The 16,215-nt window shown below is 41.1% G+C and overlaps 1 protein-coding gene across 1 annotated transcript in view; it reads right to left on the bottom strand.

Moving 5' to 3' along the window:
- Positions 1-3,666: 3,666 nt before the first annotated feature.
- Positions 3,667-16,215, bottom strand: part of TTC33 (tetratricopeptide repeat domain 33) — a 46,268-nt gene continuing 33,719 nt past the window's right edge. Inside the window, exon 5 of the mRNA XM_087715452.1 lies at positions 3,667-6,698. Coding sequence (XP_087571578.1) covers positions 6,354-6,698 — 345 coding nt within the window. The 3' untranslated portion in view covers positions 3,667-6,353. The remainder of the gene's footprint in view (positions 6,699-16,215) is intronic.

The raw sequence follows: 16,215 nt of genomic DNA on the forward strand, positions 1-16,215 counted from the left end.
ATCCAGAATTATGTACTTCACTGATGACCCAAGATTTGGATTCTTCTTGAGTTATATTAATCAAGCTCATTGAATACAACTATTCCAGACTTCATATAGGTAAGGTAAAAGGTTCCCCTCGCACATATGTCCTAGTCATTCCCAACTCCAGGGGGCGGTTCTCATCTCAGTTTCAAAGCCGAAGAGCCAGCGCTGTCCGAAGACATCTCAGTGGTCATGTGGCTAGCATGACTCAACGCAAAGGCGAACGGAACTCTGTTACCTTCCCACCAAAGATGGTTCCTATTTTTTCTACTTGCATTTTTACATGCTTTTGAACTGCTAGTTGGCGGAAGCTAGGACAAGTAACGGGAGCTCACCCCATTACACGGTGCTAGGGGTTCCAACCGCCAAACTGCTGACCTTTCTGATTGACAAGATCAGCATCTTAGCCATTGAGCCACTGTGTGCTGCAAATTTTACACACAAATTTTCTTTACACAGGAAAAACACAGGAATAGTCACCAACACTTTAGGCATACCGAATATAACCCAGCATTGGAAATTAAGAGTAAGATTGATAAAAGACATAATCAAACCCTCCCTCCCCACAAAACCCCCAGTATGTCTGTGTTCTTCATGAAATTATTCAGAAAAGCTACATATTGGGAAGGAAAGTCTTGACATAATGTTACATTCTACTAAACAATTTTTATTACTGGATAGTACAGCACTCAAAATGAACAGAAAATAAAAGTGTTCATATGCTCAGAAGAGCTTATTCCATGCTGTTTACATTCAACCTGGATCCAATTCCATAAAGCACTTCAGGCCATGCCAGTGTGCAAAGGTATACCCAGTCTGCTATTTACAGTAAACAACCATCCTTTTCCAGATATATGGGTCAGCATACAATCCTGGAGAAAGATACAGCACTTTAAAGAGTTATAGAAAGGTTCTAGAACTGCACACCTACCTGCCAGAATGGGCCAACTCACTGTGCAGGACAATGCATTGTTGGTCAACTTAACATTTAATTATTTATAATAAATTAAATATATAATTTATTTTTTGCCATTCACTTTTCATTCCGTCCAGAGGTGGTATTCAGCAGGTTCTGAGCAGGTCTGGAGAACCGGTAGCAGAAATGTTGATTAGTTCAGAGAACTGGTAAATACCACCTCTGACTGGCCCCACCCACATCTATTCTCTGCCTCCTGAGTCCCAGCTGATCGGGAGGGAATGGGGATTTTGCAGTATCCTTCCCCTGGAGTGGGATGGGGATGGGGATTTTGCAGTACCCTTCCCACAGGATTGCGGAGGGAATGGGGATTTTGCAATATCCTTCCCCTGCCACGCCCACCAAGCCATGCCATGCCCACCAAGCCACGGCCACAGAACCAGTAGTAAAAAAAAATTGAATCCCACCACCGATTCTGTCCCTCCTTTTGCATCCTTTCTTTAATGATTCTATTTCTTTCATATTAGTGGAACTCTTGTCCTGCAGCAAATTGTTCTGCAGAGAGTTGGTCACGGGAAAGGGGCCTCAGCAAGTTGGTCATGGTGAATTATAGATTCCCCTACCTGCACATCTATCTGCTGAACCACCTGCTCAAAAATGCCTTTCCTGGATCAGGTCAGAGCTACTACTGTCTTCTGAAAATGCTGTGGCAGCTATTTCATTTTCTAGGGTTTTATTTTTGTTTGTTTGTTTTTTGTGGAATGCAGTACAGGTAGTCCTTTTGTCAGCATTCCAAATATCGTCCAAAATTAAATCAGAGTTCAAGGAATAGCTTTCCTCAAACTTCCAATTTATTAAGAGAGACATGTTGGCACATCTGTGGAAAACCAGAATCTGAAAGCTTCCTGGGTTTTCCACTCAGTTGAAAGTTCATGATCTTGCCCTACACCCTCAAGTCCATCACATGGCCCAATCTTCCACTGCCACGCTGGCATTTCCACCCATCTAGTTCCGGTCAGGTGCAGAGGGTGCAGAGACAAAGAATGACCATGGGCTTCTGCAAAGGAATGTTTTATTTTGACAACAACACATTCTACTCCTTACTATTCCCCCTCCCAACTAATGAAACAGCATAGGAAAATAATAGAGAGTGTGGCAGGTCAAAGATCCTAAAAGGAATATGACTGCAGGCCTGATACCTTGACTTACGACCACAATTGATCTCAAAATTTCTGTTGCCAAGTGAGACCATTGTTAAGTGAATTTTGCCCCATTTTGCCACCTTTCTTGCCACAGCTGTCAAGTGAATCGCTACAGTTGTTAAATTAGTAACATGGTTGTAAAGTGAATCTGGCTTCCCCATTGACCTTGCTTGCTAGGAGATTGTGAAAGGTGATTAAACCCTTGAACACTGCAACTGTCATAAATATGAGACAGTTGCCAAGGCTCTGATTTTTGATCATGTGGCTATGTGGATACTACAACAGTCATACCCGAAAATAAGGCAGATTCTTATTTTCTTTTGCCCCACGAAATATGGCCTTGGGCTTATTATAGGGGGAGAGCTTATTATTTTCTGGGGCAGGTGAGAAGCGAGGCATACTTTTTACCTTTCCAGCTCCGTCACGTTCCTCGCCATTGTGTTCAGGGAAGCCGCTGGTAAAAAAAAAACCCTTCTCGCAAGTTCAATCAAATTTCTTGAAGTTGCGAGAAGGGTCTCGCAGCCCAACACCGCACACCTCACCCCAATGGTAAAGGCAGCCTGCCTGGTTCCCTTCCCCACCGTCCCTTTAGCGAGGAGTGGCAGGTTGGGGGGGGGAGAAGCGAGGCACGCCTCTTACCTTTCCAGGTCCGTTGGGTTCCTCGCCCTTTTGTCCAGTGAATCCCCTTGTAAAAAAAACCTCATGAGTTCACCTCGCAAGGTTTTTTTTTCTTCCAAGGGGCTTCAATGGGCGAAAAGGCGAGGAATGCAACGGACCTGGAAAGGCAAGAGGCGCACCTTGCTTCTCCCCACCCCATCTGCCACCCCTCACTAAAGGGACAGCGGGAAGGGAACCAGGCAGGCTACCTTTACCATTGGGGTGGGCGGTGTTTTTTTGTGTGAGAAGGAACAGGCGGGAGGGGGTGATCGCATTGCTGGCCTGCCGCTCTTTTTGCGCTGGGCTCTTTTTGTGGGGAAGGACGGGGTGGTGGTGGAAGCACTTTGCTTCACCTGCTACTGTTTTTGCGACTGGCTCTTTTTGCGTGGGAGGGAAGGGCGGGGGGTTGGAAGCATTTTGCTTCGCCTGCCGCTGTTTTTGCAGCAATCCCTCTTTTTGCCCCGCAAACTGCACCGGTAGGTGGTACAGAGGTAATATACCAGTAGGTGGTACAGAGGTAATGGCGGGGACCGGTTGCGCATGCGCTTAAATAATTGGGGGCGGGCTTATTTATAAGGGAGAGCTTATTAGCATGCTCTGAAAAGCCCGATTGGGCTTATTAGCAGGGCATGTCTTATTTTCGGGGAAACACAGTAAGTGTGAAAACGGTCATAAATCCCTTTTTTTCACTGACATTGTAACATTGAATGGTCACTACATGAACTGTTGTAAATCGAGGGCTACCTGTACTATATACAGTTAGATACCATTATTTAAAATAAATGGAAATTCTGAAATAATATATATACACACACGGCTAAAACAGTCTTGAATAAATGGGAGACAAATTTGTTCCATGACAAGGGCTTAAGTGATTTATGTCCAACTTTTTATTTGTGTGGAAATTTATGAAAATTACATTTATGCCAAGTTTTTCATATCAATCTGGATGAGGATAAAACTAAGATAGGAAAACTCACTATCTTCAAACAGTGCTTCAAATGATTATAATCAACTCTGAATAATGTACCAATTGTTCCTGCTGGCCTAATACTGACTCTGCTTTAAGAAATTTATGGAGGCCACCAACAAAGCTTTTGGATTAATCCTAGGAAATGCTATGCATAGAACTTATCTGTAAGAACTAGAAAGGAATTGCCAGATTTACCCTAAGAAGCATAATTATACACATACTTTTCTCCCCACTGAATATTCCAGAAAGACATCAAACATGGATTAAACTCTAAAGCAGCAGAACAAACTGTCCCTAAAAAGAATGTTTTTGTGGGGTTTTTTTTAAACCTCTTTGCATGTCTCTCATCTCGAGTGATGGCTTAGATATAATAATTTATCTACAGCATTTTCATACTGCTTGCAACATTATCCTGCAATAGATGTGTTTAAATATACACAATTTCAATTAGATTATTTTAAATTGCTGTTACAAATTGCTTCCACCGAAGTTCATCTTTCTTTCTTTGATTAAAGATTAAAATCAATCTGGGCTTTTAAAAAAAAATCCTTTGTAGCAGTGGGATTAAGCCCTGGAAAAGCAATTGCCCAGAAATTTTCTCAACAATATACTTCATTTAATATCTGGTGGTTGAGGCTGTTGCAGCATTCACTCCCCCACCCCCCGTTATGTAATTGCAATTCTGACACTTGGTGACCAGTTTGCAATTATGATGTCACAACATCCCTAGGTCACATGACTACTATTTATTAACTATGAACTGTATTTTTCGGACTCTAAGATGCACCATGATTTTGAAGCGGTAATTTTTTTAAAAAGAGCTTTTGCACTCTGCAACCTCCCAAACCCTCTGCATGCCTCATTTTTTGCAAAAAAAAAAAGGGGGGGGGGCATGTAGAGACTTTGGGAGCTTGTAGAGTGCACCTGGGGGCTGGGCAAAAACAGTCTGCTTTTTGCAACAAAAAAAAAGGGCACACAGGCTTTGGGAGGCTTGTAGAGTGCTCCTGGGGGCTGGGGAGGGCAAAAACGTGCAAAAATGCCCCATTTTCCACTCATTTTTGCCTTCCCCAGCCTCCAGGAGCATTTTGCAAGCCTCGCAAACTCTTTGCATGACCATTTTTGCAAAGGGGGCAGGGTTTGGGGAGGCCAAAAATGCTGTATTCAGTGTATAAGACGCACCCAGATTTTCACCCTCTTTTTTGAGGGGGAAAAGATACGTCTTATACTCCGAAAAATACGGTAACTGGTGGCTTCCACCAACGAAGTCTATGAGGAAGCTGGCAGAAGGTTGCAAATGGTGATCACATGACACGTTACACTACAACTGCACCTGACAGCAGCAACCGGACAGCCCAAACTGCCAAGGTAAATCGGTGTGGTCACATGATATCACACTCTATGGATGGTGTAGCTGAGTGATGGGAGTTCCTGATCCCAATGATCCTCACCAAACAAGGAATACCTGAACCTTAAACGTCATGAAAGTAATCCTTTTTTAAAAGTCCGTCGACAGTGGGAAGCATAAAGGCCACTTTATGTATTGTGTTCGAGTGCATGAATTACACAGTAGTTTAAAACTGGATTTGGAGGGGGGGGGGAACCCAAGGAGAGTATCTTGCATCCAAAGCAGCATCTGAGAACTACATCTGAGAGCCACTATATTAAGACAACAGAATGACTTTGACTCAGACTAGACTAAAAGATGTTCAGCACATTCCGTACCACAGCTGTACAAGCATGTGAAGATTTTGCCTCCTCCCCTGCTTTGCTTCATCACAGCAAGACCAGATGTTAGCAAGAATTGCTAGCAAGCTTACAAAGCCATTCCACTTTTCTAAGTTTTGGCAGTATAAACATATACAGACTCAACACTTCCAGTTCCTATTTTAAAGCCACTATTGCCAGACTGCTCTGTTTTCTTTCTATATTGAACACCAGGTTTCTACAGTCATCATCCTCTTAACGACCCCATAATCCCTTGTGGGGTGGAGTCTGGGCAACTGAATGGAGCTGAGTGTTTACTGGCCGGATGCCCATCCTGTCGCCAATGTGGAGTTTTATTCAGCAGATATATTCTCAGTGTGCCGAGAGAGAGAAATATCTGCCTCTATCTAGGATCAAACTCACAGTCTCTTGATTGTGAGGCATGAGTCCTACCTCAAAGCCACCACACCCCTCACCAGGTTTCTACAAGGGTGATGCCTTTTGGGAGGATTGCACATCATCTTCCATGAACCTCAGCTAACATCCCCACGAACCACGCTATCTGTGGATTGTGGGACATGTAGGGTGTTGCACTAGGAAGGCAGCACATTTGCAAAGTTGTTGTTCAAAATAGCATTCAATCTGGGAACAGGCAACAGCAATGACATTACCCATGTTCAGTTTTCCAAGTTCTGCCTCCTCTGGACACCTACAGGACGCATTGCCCCTGTGCCTCCGAAAGTTTAATTTGATGGAATGGGGAACTCCACTGCTCAGTGACTCAAGGCAAGGCTCCAACAGAAGGGAAAGCAAGTAAACAACAATAGCAACAGCCACTCCTCAAATTTATGGCTGTTACAGGAAAGGACTATGTGGATTATCGTGCTTTGATAAACACAGCACCATCGGGGACCGTTGCACGCTCCTCTTGTTCGGTTACAGTCTCAACGGTCCCTGAAGCTGATACAATCACTACACTTTTAGTCGAAGTGCTTTTTTCCTTTTCTGCAATGGCAGCACACACAGCCAAGATCTCATCGCTTTCAAAATCGTAATCTGGGATCGGCTCCTCCAAAGTTTTCGTCTCAGACCCCTGTGTTCCTGTCTCTGTTTTGCTTGCTTTTTTCTGTTGTTGCAATTTTTTGGCCCAGGAAAGATCTTCGTTCCACAATTCAGAGTTGAGTGGATAGATGTGCAAGGCAATCTGGAAACTTCGAATCGCCTGAAAAAAAAAACAAGCAGGAAAACACAGCCATTAGCATCCGCCAACCCATCAATACTTTCATGCCTTGAAAGAGTTAAGTGATGTATTATGGAACAGTGTTAAGAATCTAATGGGTTTGTATGGATTCTGCTTATACCGAATACAAAACCTGATCTTTTCAAATGTGTGGCCAAGTATGATCCAGTTGCAAACACAAGCAACATATTCATTGGTGGCTTTGATCCGTGGTTCAAGTTTTGGATTTGAACTGGGCATATTAAAATTCAACTCAACATATCCAAGGCCGGCAGTGAATGCTATCTTGAGCTCTTCCTTTAAACAATTACTAGTTTTAAAAGTGCCTTTACAATGTGCTATATTGTTCCTGGGGTTATTTATTTATTTCTATGGCAGTGCATATAATCAGATTTGGATTTATTTCAGACTTTGATATTTTTTAAAAAGTTTTGTGCAACCTGGAAACATTCTGATACATCAAATGTCTAACATGACAGTTATTTCATTTTATAGGGTTCTTCAAAAATACCAGAAGTACTTATAAAAAGATTCTATTCCTTCCGATCCAGAAGGGCGGGGGGAATGTGTTAAGACATTTACAGCCTCATTATCATGGAAAAACATTTCTTTCATTCAGTGATGTCTTGATTATTGCAACATCTCCCCCAAAACTTTGAATTACAGATTCAACTGTTTATCTTGTTAAATGTATAACAATTGCCTGCATAAATGTACAAGCAGACCTTACAAGCATTTGAAATAATTCCGCTCAATTCTCTGCAGTCCAAGACCCATCAACAGCTGTTAGATCAATAGACTGCTTAGATTGTGAATAAATGTGAAAATAATTCAGTGTTACAAAATACAAAATGACTATTTTAATTTTCTTTCTTTTTAATGAGGTCCCCAAGACATACATTTATCACCGTATAATTGTGTAGTATGAATACTAGTTATTTTTATGAATCTGAATTACTAAGCCCCTTTATTCTAATAGTATATATGGATTATTAGTTTTATGTGGCTAAAAATATAATTTACTAGGTCAAATAGAGACTTTAAACCATCATGAAACATATAATTAAATCCTGAACTATGTAATTAAACCATGGTAATGAATTCACTTCCTACAAGAGTCAGGAAAACTTCCAGATTTCATATTTCAGAAAAAAAGGACTCTTCTCATTTTAAGTTTTTGAGAGAATGCTGACCATTAAGAAGCACTGAAGGGAAATTCTGATTTTCATCCACTGTGGCACAGACACACCAAAATTCTAGGACTACAACTGTCACAAAAAATCTACTCTCCAGAGATTTTTATTTTTTGGTTGTTGTTGTTAGTCACAAAGTCGTGTCCGACCCATCCCAATCCCATGGACATTCCTCCAAGCCTTCCTGTCCTCTACCATCACCCGGAGTCCATTTAAGCTCACGTTGACTGCTTCAGTAACTCCATCCAGCCACCTCATTCTCTGTCGTCCCCTTCTTCTCTCGCCCTCAATCTTTCCCAGCATTAGGCTCTTCTCCATTGAGTCCTTCCTTCTCATTAGATGGCCAAAGTATTGAGGGGTTTTTTTTGCTACAGTCATATTAAAAATGTTGTGTGTGTGTGTGTGTGTGTGTGTGTGTGTGTGTATAGATATATAAATACATATGATGGGATGAAAAAATCAATTAACTGCACTGAATTTAAATGCAAACAGAAAGGAACTCATATTACAGTTTTACCACAAACACTTTTTGGAATACATCCTCAATGCAATGAGTTTGAGAAAATTCACATCATTGCACTTGACAATATATATGGGGTGGTAGAAGATTAAAGTGGAGAGGGCCATTGATACATGAGGGCAGAAATCTCCATGATGGCAAACAGATGGCATGCATGCCAAAGGGGGCACGTGGAGCCCTCTACAAGCACACAAGCAGTCTCCCCAGCTCAGCTCCACCATGCATGCGTGCATCCCACTGGCAAGCTGATTTTCGGGTCTCTGCCATGCATGTGGGGGGAGGGGCGCATGTGGGAGATGCGCATGCATGCGTGGGGGTGGGTCATGAATGCATGTGTGGGGGTGGGGAGCATGGGGGCAGCGCAACCTCCCACACCCCATTTTTGGTACCAGGTGACTTCAGGGAGGCCTGCTACGCCCAAAAACAGGATGTGTGTGTGTGTGTGTGTGTGGCATGCACATGCATGGAGGGGCATGGTGAGCGCGTGCATGCACAGGGGGATGGGGCACACAGGTTGTGTCACACATGCATTGCATTATGGATGTGGGCATGCTACGACAAAAAGATTAGCCATCCCTGGTTTACCTTTTCTTAATCTTTTTGTGAAGAGTTTGTGTGGTTGTTGATTTGGGGAAAAATATGCCCAACTATTTTAGGGCATATGTTAAGAGTTTCCATATATATCTTGTGTCACAATGGCAGGACACTCTACAATTCATTTTTGACAACTGGAATCAGAAACAGCTCCTGAGCACACAAAAATAATGAGGAGGATTCCATGCAGTCTTGGATAGCCTTGTAGTCCACCTCTTCATGACCAGGGGAAGATGGTATACTTCAGGAAGTTATTTCACACTGTATGTTTCTACAGTATTAGCAAAAACTAATCAGAAGAACCACAATAATTCCTGGAAATAAGGTGAGGTGCTACTCTGTAAGATGTTTTGTTCCATTCTGATGATGCATGTCATTTCGACCACGGTCAAAATTGTGGAAGATTTAGTTAACCAGATTAGAGAAGGCCATTCTTTAGAACTATCTGAATTATTAATAGCTGCAGAAATGGAAAACTATTTCTAGCTTTTCCAGAAATGATTGAATAGGACTTTGAATATTTTTATTTTCAGTATCAGGAATCATTATCACCATAAAAGGGAGAAGGCCTATTATATATACAGGACAGGCAGAAAATAGGTTTTCATATAAATTGGCAGCCATCTAATAGAAGAAAATAAAAGCTGAATACACTATACAGAGGCCTCCCACTGACTCTCATATACGCTAACAGGCCAAAGTGCTATCAGCTTCGTCTCCATGTTTCTGTGGGCTTATGTGAAAGTACATTCATGAAATATACTCAATTAACTGAGGCTATCCCATAGTGCAGTGATGGGGAACCTTTTCGGCACCGAGTGATCAATCTGGAACACATCTGCATGTGTGCTGGAGTGCGCACTGGCCAGATGGTCTTTGCGTTTCCAGCATATGCATGAGCACTGGCCAGCGCATGTTGCCTGTTTTTTGGCCATTTGGGGGACATTTTCCAGCCATTTTCTGGCTCCGGTGCTCAAACAGACCAGCTGGCCGGAAACCAGAACAACAGCTGGCAACGGTGCATGTGCCCACAGAGAGGGCTCTGCGTGTCACCTCTGGCACATGTGCCATAGTACAATGGGAAAACTAGTTTTCTTTTTTTAAATTAATAATTAATTTTATTTTGTTTGTACAAACTTCACATCTTTGCAACACATTACATTTTTTTACCTATCTGTTGTGTCAGTTTTATCTATACAAATAAATCTTTTATAACTACTTCATATATTTGTGCATTTACATTATTTCATACATTTGTTTTCATTCTATATATAATATTCTATATATTCTATATATAACAGTTTTTACTACATTTATGTCATTTTGTGTAATATTTATTTGCTATAGTCTATCTAATATTTCAATCTTTTAATTCTTTTCCGGTTGTGTAGTTGTCTATTGTTTTGTTGATCTTTCTTCCTTTCTTTTTTGCTTTCCTGCTTTTCCCCTCCTTTCCTCCAGCCAATTGTATAATAAACCCCATACGGAGTAATATTCAGATTCGTCTTTCTCTTTCAGTTCTTTCGTGAGCCTATCCATCTCTGCACATTCCAATATTTTTTTAATTACATTTTCTTCTGTTGGCATATAATTATTTTTCCAGTTTTGTGCAAACAGAATTCTCACTGCCATAACGATGTGTAAAATTAAGTATCTGGTATTTTTTTCATAATTTCCTTTTATAATACCTAACAAAAATAATTCAGGTTTTAATGCAATTTGATGTGTATCTCCTCTAGCCAATCTAGTTTTCTTGCACCCAGCTTGGTTTGTGTATTGATTCATGGATTACCAAAGTCCTTTTTTCCCCCCTAATTTAGTGTGTTATAAGCACTTAGCACAACATTTTCTTTTTTTATAAATATAATTCTTATTGAGATTTTCTTTGCAATGTGGGAAGAAAAGGACGGATTTTGAACATTTTTCCTTCCACAATAAAATGTAATAAATATTTTCAGATATATAACATTATGTTCTCTTTACCATCTAAGTAGTTATCAAAAATAGCCTTTCAGCTGTATGCTGAAATTGGTGTGTTTATGAAAAAAAATTATCTTAATCTCACTCATTATTCATTTTTGGAATTTTAAGTATGCTTGACTCTATATTATTCATCAAAAAGTTTGAGAAATCTTTTAGCCTTTCACAATCTAATAGAACTATGAACACATTAATACCAGCAAGAGTTTCTTGTTCATTATCATAAAAAAACACAGAATTGTAGAATATATTTTTGGCTAAACAATGCCATCTCAACTGAAAATGGAGTAGCAATCACAAGGTAGCTTTTAATCCAGGAAGTAGAATTGCATTTTGCCTATTCCTGCTACCTTGCGTTTTTCATCATTGTGTTTTTATTGGTCTTTCTTTCAGCAATTTGGCAATTCTCATTAATTCCCTAATATCAGGATTATCTGATCACCAGATTCCCTCCGCTCAGATGCCATCAATTATTAAAACTTATTTAGTACCTTGCAAAAGAAAGTCTGGCTAACGAAGCCTGACTGCAAGGGATATGTTATTTATCAAAATCTTTCTGTCCAACAAAATCCCCCACTCTTCCTGAAGAGATCACATTTTGCATTGGAATTAACATCTGCCTAATATGATGCAATAAATGTGACAGCTGATGCTGATATTAGCAATGGACCCATGAACATAGAGAGTCTAAACAACACGTTCTATTTGAAATCATAACAAAAGTTGCCTAACTAGTTGCTTATGAACTTAAGACAGTGTAACTCAGGTTTCGGGACATGTTGCTAAACTTTTGTGAACTCACTGCTAACTACAATGTTGATTTTGTTGATGTTACTATATTTATTACACCATAATGCTAACACAGCACAACGTAGCAAGCCTGTAGTTCTTCAAATATTGTTAGAACTTTGGACTCCTTCTTGTGAGCTATCTCTCTGACCTAGATGGATGGTTGAGAGGAAAGTGGACGTTTTAGGCTAGAGCAGTGGTGTGATACGACCGGTACACCCCAGTATGAGCGTACCAGTGCCTTCTGGGAGCACCAGGTACCATTCCGGTACGGTGTTCCGGTGGGCCTACCCACCAACCTACCCACCTTACCTGTATTTGAGCTGATTGGGGCTTTCGTGCACAGAGAGTACGGCGCCTGCGTGATGCTCTTCCGAGGAGCTGGAGGGTTGCGGGGGGGTAAGTATGCATGTGCGTGCTACGCGCGTGCACATGGTGGGCACCAGGCCCTGTTGCAGCATACCAGTTGCAATGGGATCTGGAACCCACCACTTGTCTGGAGGTAGGCCTGATTGGGCTAGTGAAGCCCAGGTAGAAGCTCAGAGGTGAAGAAGATTAAGGAAACAGCAGCAGTAGATTGCTACTAACTAGACAAACAGATTCTATGAAAAATACCCTGGATATATATTTAAAAAAGAGTTCAACGTGGTTCTGGCTCTTGTAGGCCTTCTGCTGAAAGGATCATAAATCCTCCTGTCTGGATTACTGTTAAACAACATTCAGAAGCTTCAGCTGGTGCAGAATGCAACTGGAAGATTGGAAATGGTGTTGGTTACTCAACACATGTAACACCACAGCTTCATGAGCTGCATTCATGGCCAGATGCAATTCAAGGTACTGGTAGTCATCTTTAAAGTCCTTCCTAGCTTGGGTTCAGTTACCTTCTTCTAGTCATTTATACCTTTTGCAATCCAGTCTTGCAAGATGGGCATATTCCAGGTCCCATCAGCCAAGGAATATCAGTGGGTGGGGACTAGGAGCTGTACCTTTTCTGCGATAGTGTCTGCCCTCTGCAACATTCTCCTCTTAAAGATTAGAATGGCCAAACTCTGCAGGCCTTATGGAAGGCCTTAAAAAACCTGGTTATGTGCAGGGTCTGGGGTCCCAAGGGAGTGAACCCTCTTTTCTGGTTAACATTTATAATTTTGTGTGTGGTGTGTGTGTGTGTGTGTGTGTGTGTGTGTGTGTGTGTGTGTGTTGCGTATGTATTGCATTTGGTTTTCTGCCTGGAAGGCTCCTAGGGTATGCTCCCTCCTATATTTGGGCATATCAGGTGCTTTGAAATATACAGTATAGATGGATGGATAGATGGATGGATGGATGGATAGATGATAGAGAGAGAGAGATAGAAAGACAGAGAGACAGACATATAGATGCACACACACACACACACACACACACACACACACACACACACAGAGTGTATGTTTTTGCGTGTGTGCCTGTTTGTTGCCCAGTCACTCGTTTTATATGGGCGGCCATACAAATTAAATGAATGAGTGAATGGATAAATGAATGCAATCCAGGCTGTGGTACTTAATATCCACTGCTCTTGTGCCAGAGATGCTTGGCTGAGTAGATAGTGAAACTTTTCACCCAGGTGTAGCTTTTAAACTCTAGAGCAGGGCTGTCAAACTCATGGCCCGAATACATCACCTGCTGGCTACGCCCACGCAGTTTAACAAAGAGGAAGAGTCCCGATTTGTCACGTGATGCTGCTGCTGTGAATTTGACACCCCTGCTCTAGAGTGCAAAATCTACTATAGTTGTTAAGCATATTTCCTCAATTCACCACCATTATCAAAAATCCTGTCTTCAAAGATCACATCAATACCTAAAGATCCTTGACAAATATAAATACACTGTAGATTTACTATTTCAGCAATATTAGTTACAGGCAATAAGGCAGCAATTTTCATAAATGAAAAAAATCCTCAATTTCTCTCTTCATCCTGGAATATAAATACACTACTGACATTATCAAACATTCAAATAACTTCTTAGAAACACACTAACAGATTCAACTCACATTGGTTTTCATACCCAGAGATTACACGTCTGACTATATAAATGAACACCCCAGTATTCCTACTTGAAAACATGGGAGTGACTGAAATACTCCATTGCTTCATTTCATACAAAGAAAATCCCCTATTTTAAGGCTGCAGCAGGAAAAAGCATGGTGTTTTCCACGCAAAGTCACAATGAAACTTTTACATAAGTTGCAATGGAAACTTTTCTAGAGCAAGAGAAATGAGGATACGAGAATAAAATATTTGGAGGAAATCAGTGTAGAGAAATTTAAAAGAGAAAAAAAAACATCAAGAAATACCACGTGAAGAATACTACCAAAGTAATTCAATATATGGTTATTAAACTGTCAGGGTGTTTCAAATGTAATTCAGGATGCAAGTAATTTAGGAATAGACGCAAGTTGTCTCTTTTTATAATTAATTAAATTTTTGATTGTTTAAAGTTTGTACTGAAGCTTAACCAAAACGTGTTTGTTTATATCTTCCTCCCAGTTCTGGTCAAAATTAATATGTACATGTTTAAATGAAAGCAGAAAGCCTTGGTAACTTGGTGATACGTTTGTGAAATACTTGATCATTTCTCCACATCAGAAGAAATGTTTTATTTCATGAAAGAAATGAAAAGAAAATGTAATAAATGAACATTAGTAACCTGGAGAAATCTGCCTTTCCATTTCTCACAGGAATGTTTGCCAGACTAACCATGAGTGAGAGGGTGCATACTTGTATCGTCAGTGAAAAATCATGTCTTATGTCTTTCCTTGTATAACTGAACTATGAAGCAGAATCCTTTGTAATATCCAGGTCTTCCGGAATGAATGCTTTGGATGGCCCAGAAATTAAGTGGATGTAGAAGCAATTTCTGGAAGGCAGGAAGTTTGAAAAACGTAATGTTAAATTAAGAGCAAATTAGCAATCATTTGGGATGAATTCAAAGTTAATAAATTCTAGGATTACAATCAAATTCCTAATATAATTGGATCACAGTCCAGCTGGAATTCTGCTTGCACAGTCTCTTTCACAATCAAGCTAGATTAAGAAAAAGTTCCAGGAAATCTTACAAGACTTGAAAACTAAAGTGAGATACTGCAGATTAACTAACAGGGTGTTTTAGCTATTGGGGACAATATGTTGACTCTGTAAACTGCTTAGAGAGGGCTATAAGCACTGTAAAGCACTATATAAGTCTAAGTGTTATTGCTATCACATCTTTTATCTAGTCACTTGTACGCACATTAAAGATGCAAGAAGGAACAACTAACTCTGTAGCTTCCATAGGTTTTTGCATTTGATAAAAATATACAGGCAGTCCTTGACGTATGACCACGACTGAGCCCAAAATTTCTGTTGCCAACTAAGACAGATGTTGAGTGCCTTTTGCCCAACTTTATGACCTTTCTTGCCACAGTGGTTAAGTGAATCATTGCAGTTGTTAACAATAGTAACACCATTGTTAAGTACAACTGTCTTCTCCATTGACTTTTATCAGAAGGCGGCATAAGGTGATTGCATGACCCCAGGACACTGCATCTGTCATAAATATGAGTCAGTTGCCAGAGGCTGGATTAAAAGACCTCCAAGGTTCTGTTCTGTTCTATCCTATTCTTATTCCAGTGGTGGGTTCCGGATCCCATTGCAACTGGTACGGTGCAATGGGGCCTGGCATCCTCCACATGAACGCACAAACGTGTGCAGCGCGCACATGTGTCATTACCTCCTGTGACGCTCCGCGATGTCTCCATGACGCTCCAGCTGCTCGGTGGAGCATTGTACAGGCGCCATATGCTCCGTGCACATGTGTGGAAGCCCCAAAGAGCTCAAATACAGGTAAGGACTGCGGGCGGGCAGGTGGGCCCTCTGGACCACCGTACCGGAATGGTACCCAGTGCTCCTGGCAGGCACCAGTACGCCCATACCGGGGCCTACCTGTCGTATTCCTATTCCTAATTCTAATTCTACTCTACTCATCACAGTGGTCAATCAACATTCTTCCAGAATTAGAAACCCATTCCCTATAACCAGGATGAGAAACTCTAAACCACACTGGAGGAGGAGGCTATTCAGTAGAAATCTTTTCACATATTCTTTTTGGTCTTGCATTCTAGAATTTCACCAGGTACTCAACCAAGCTACTTGCTAGTCCATTGGGAAAATCATAAATGCTCTATGAAAACCAGCTGGCCACATCAGGTACCTGGGGAGGACCAGTATAAGTCTTTCCTCTCTATGGAAAGTAGTGGGACAGAAAGCTCCAGATACTAGACTGGTCTGACTGCAACAAGACTGGCAATATACTGCACTTCCAGGTCACAATTCACCTGGCTTTAAGATAAAAACCAGATACCTGGCAGATACCTGCACCCTATGTAAGACAGATCCCTGAAGATCTG

The sequence above is a fragment of the Thamnophis sirtalis genome, unplaced genomic scaffold (assembly GCF_051295495.1).
Source record: "Thamnophis sirtalis isolate CommonGarterSnake01/CBP01778 unplaced genomic scaffold, rThaSir2_p1.2 scaffold_5, whole genome shotgun sequence".
Lineage (NCBI taxonomy): Eukaryota > Metazoa > Chordata > Lepidosauria > Squamata > Natricidae > Thamnophis > Thamnophis sirtalis.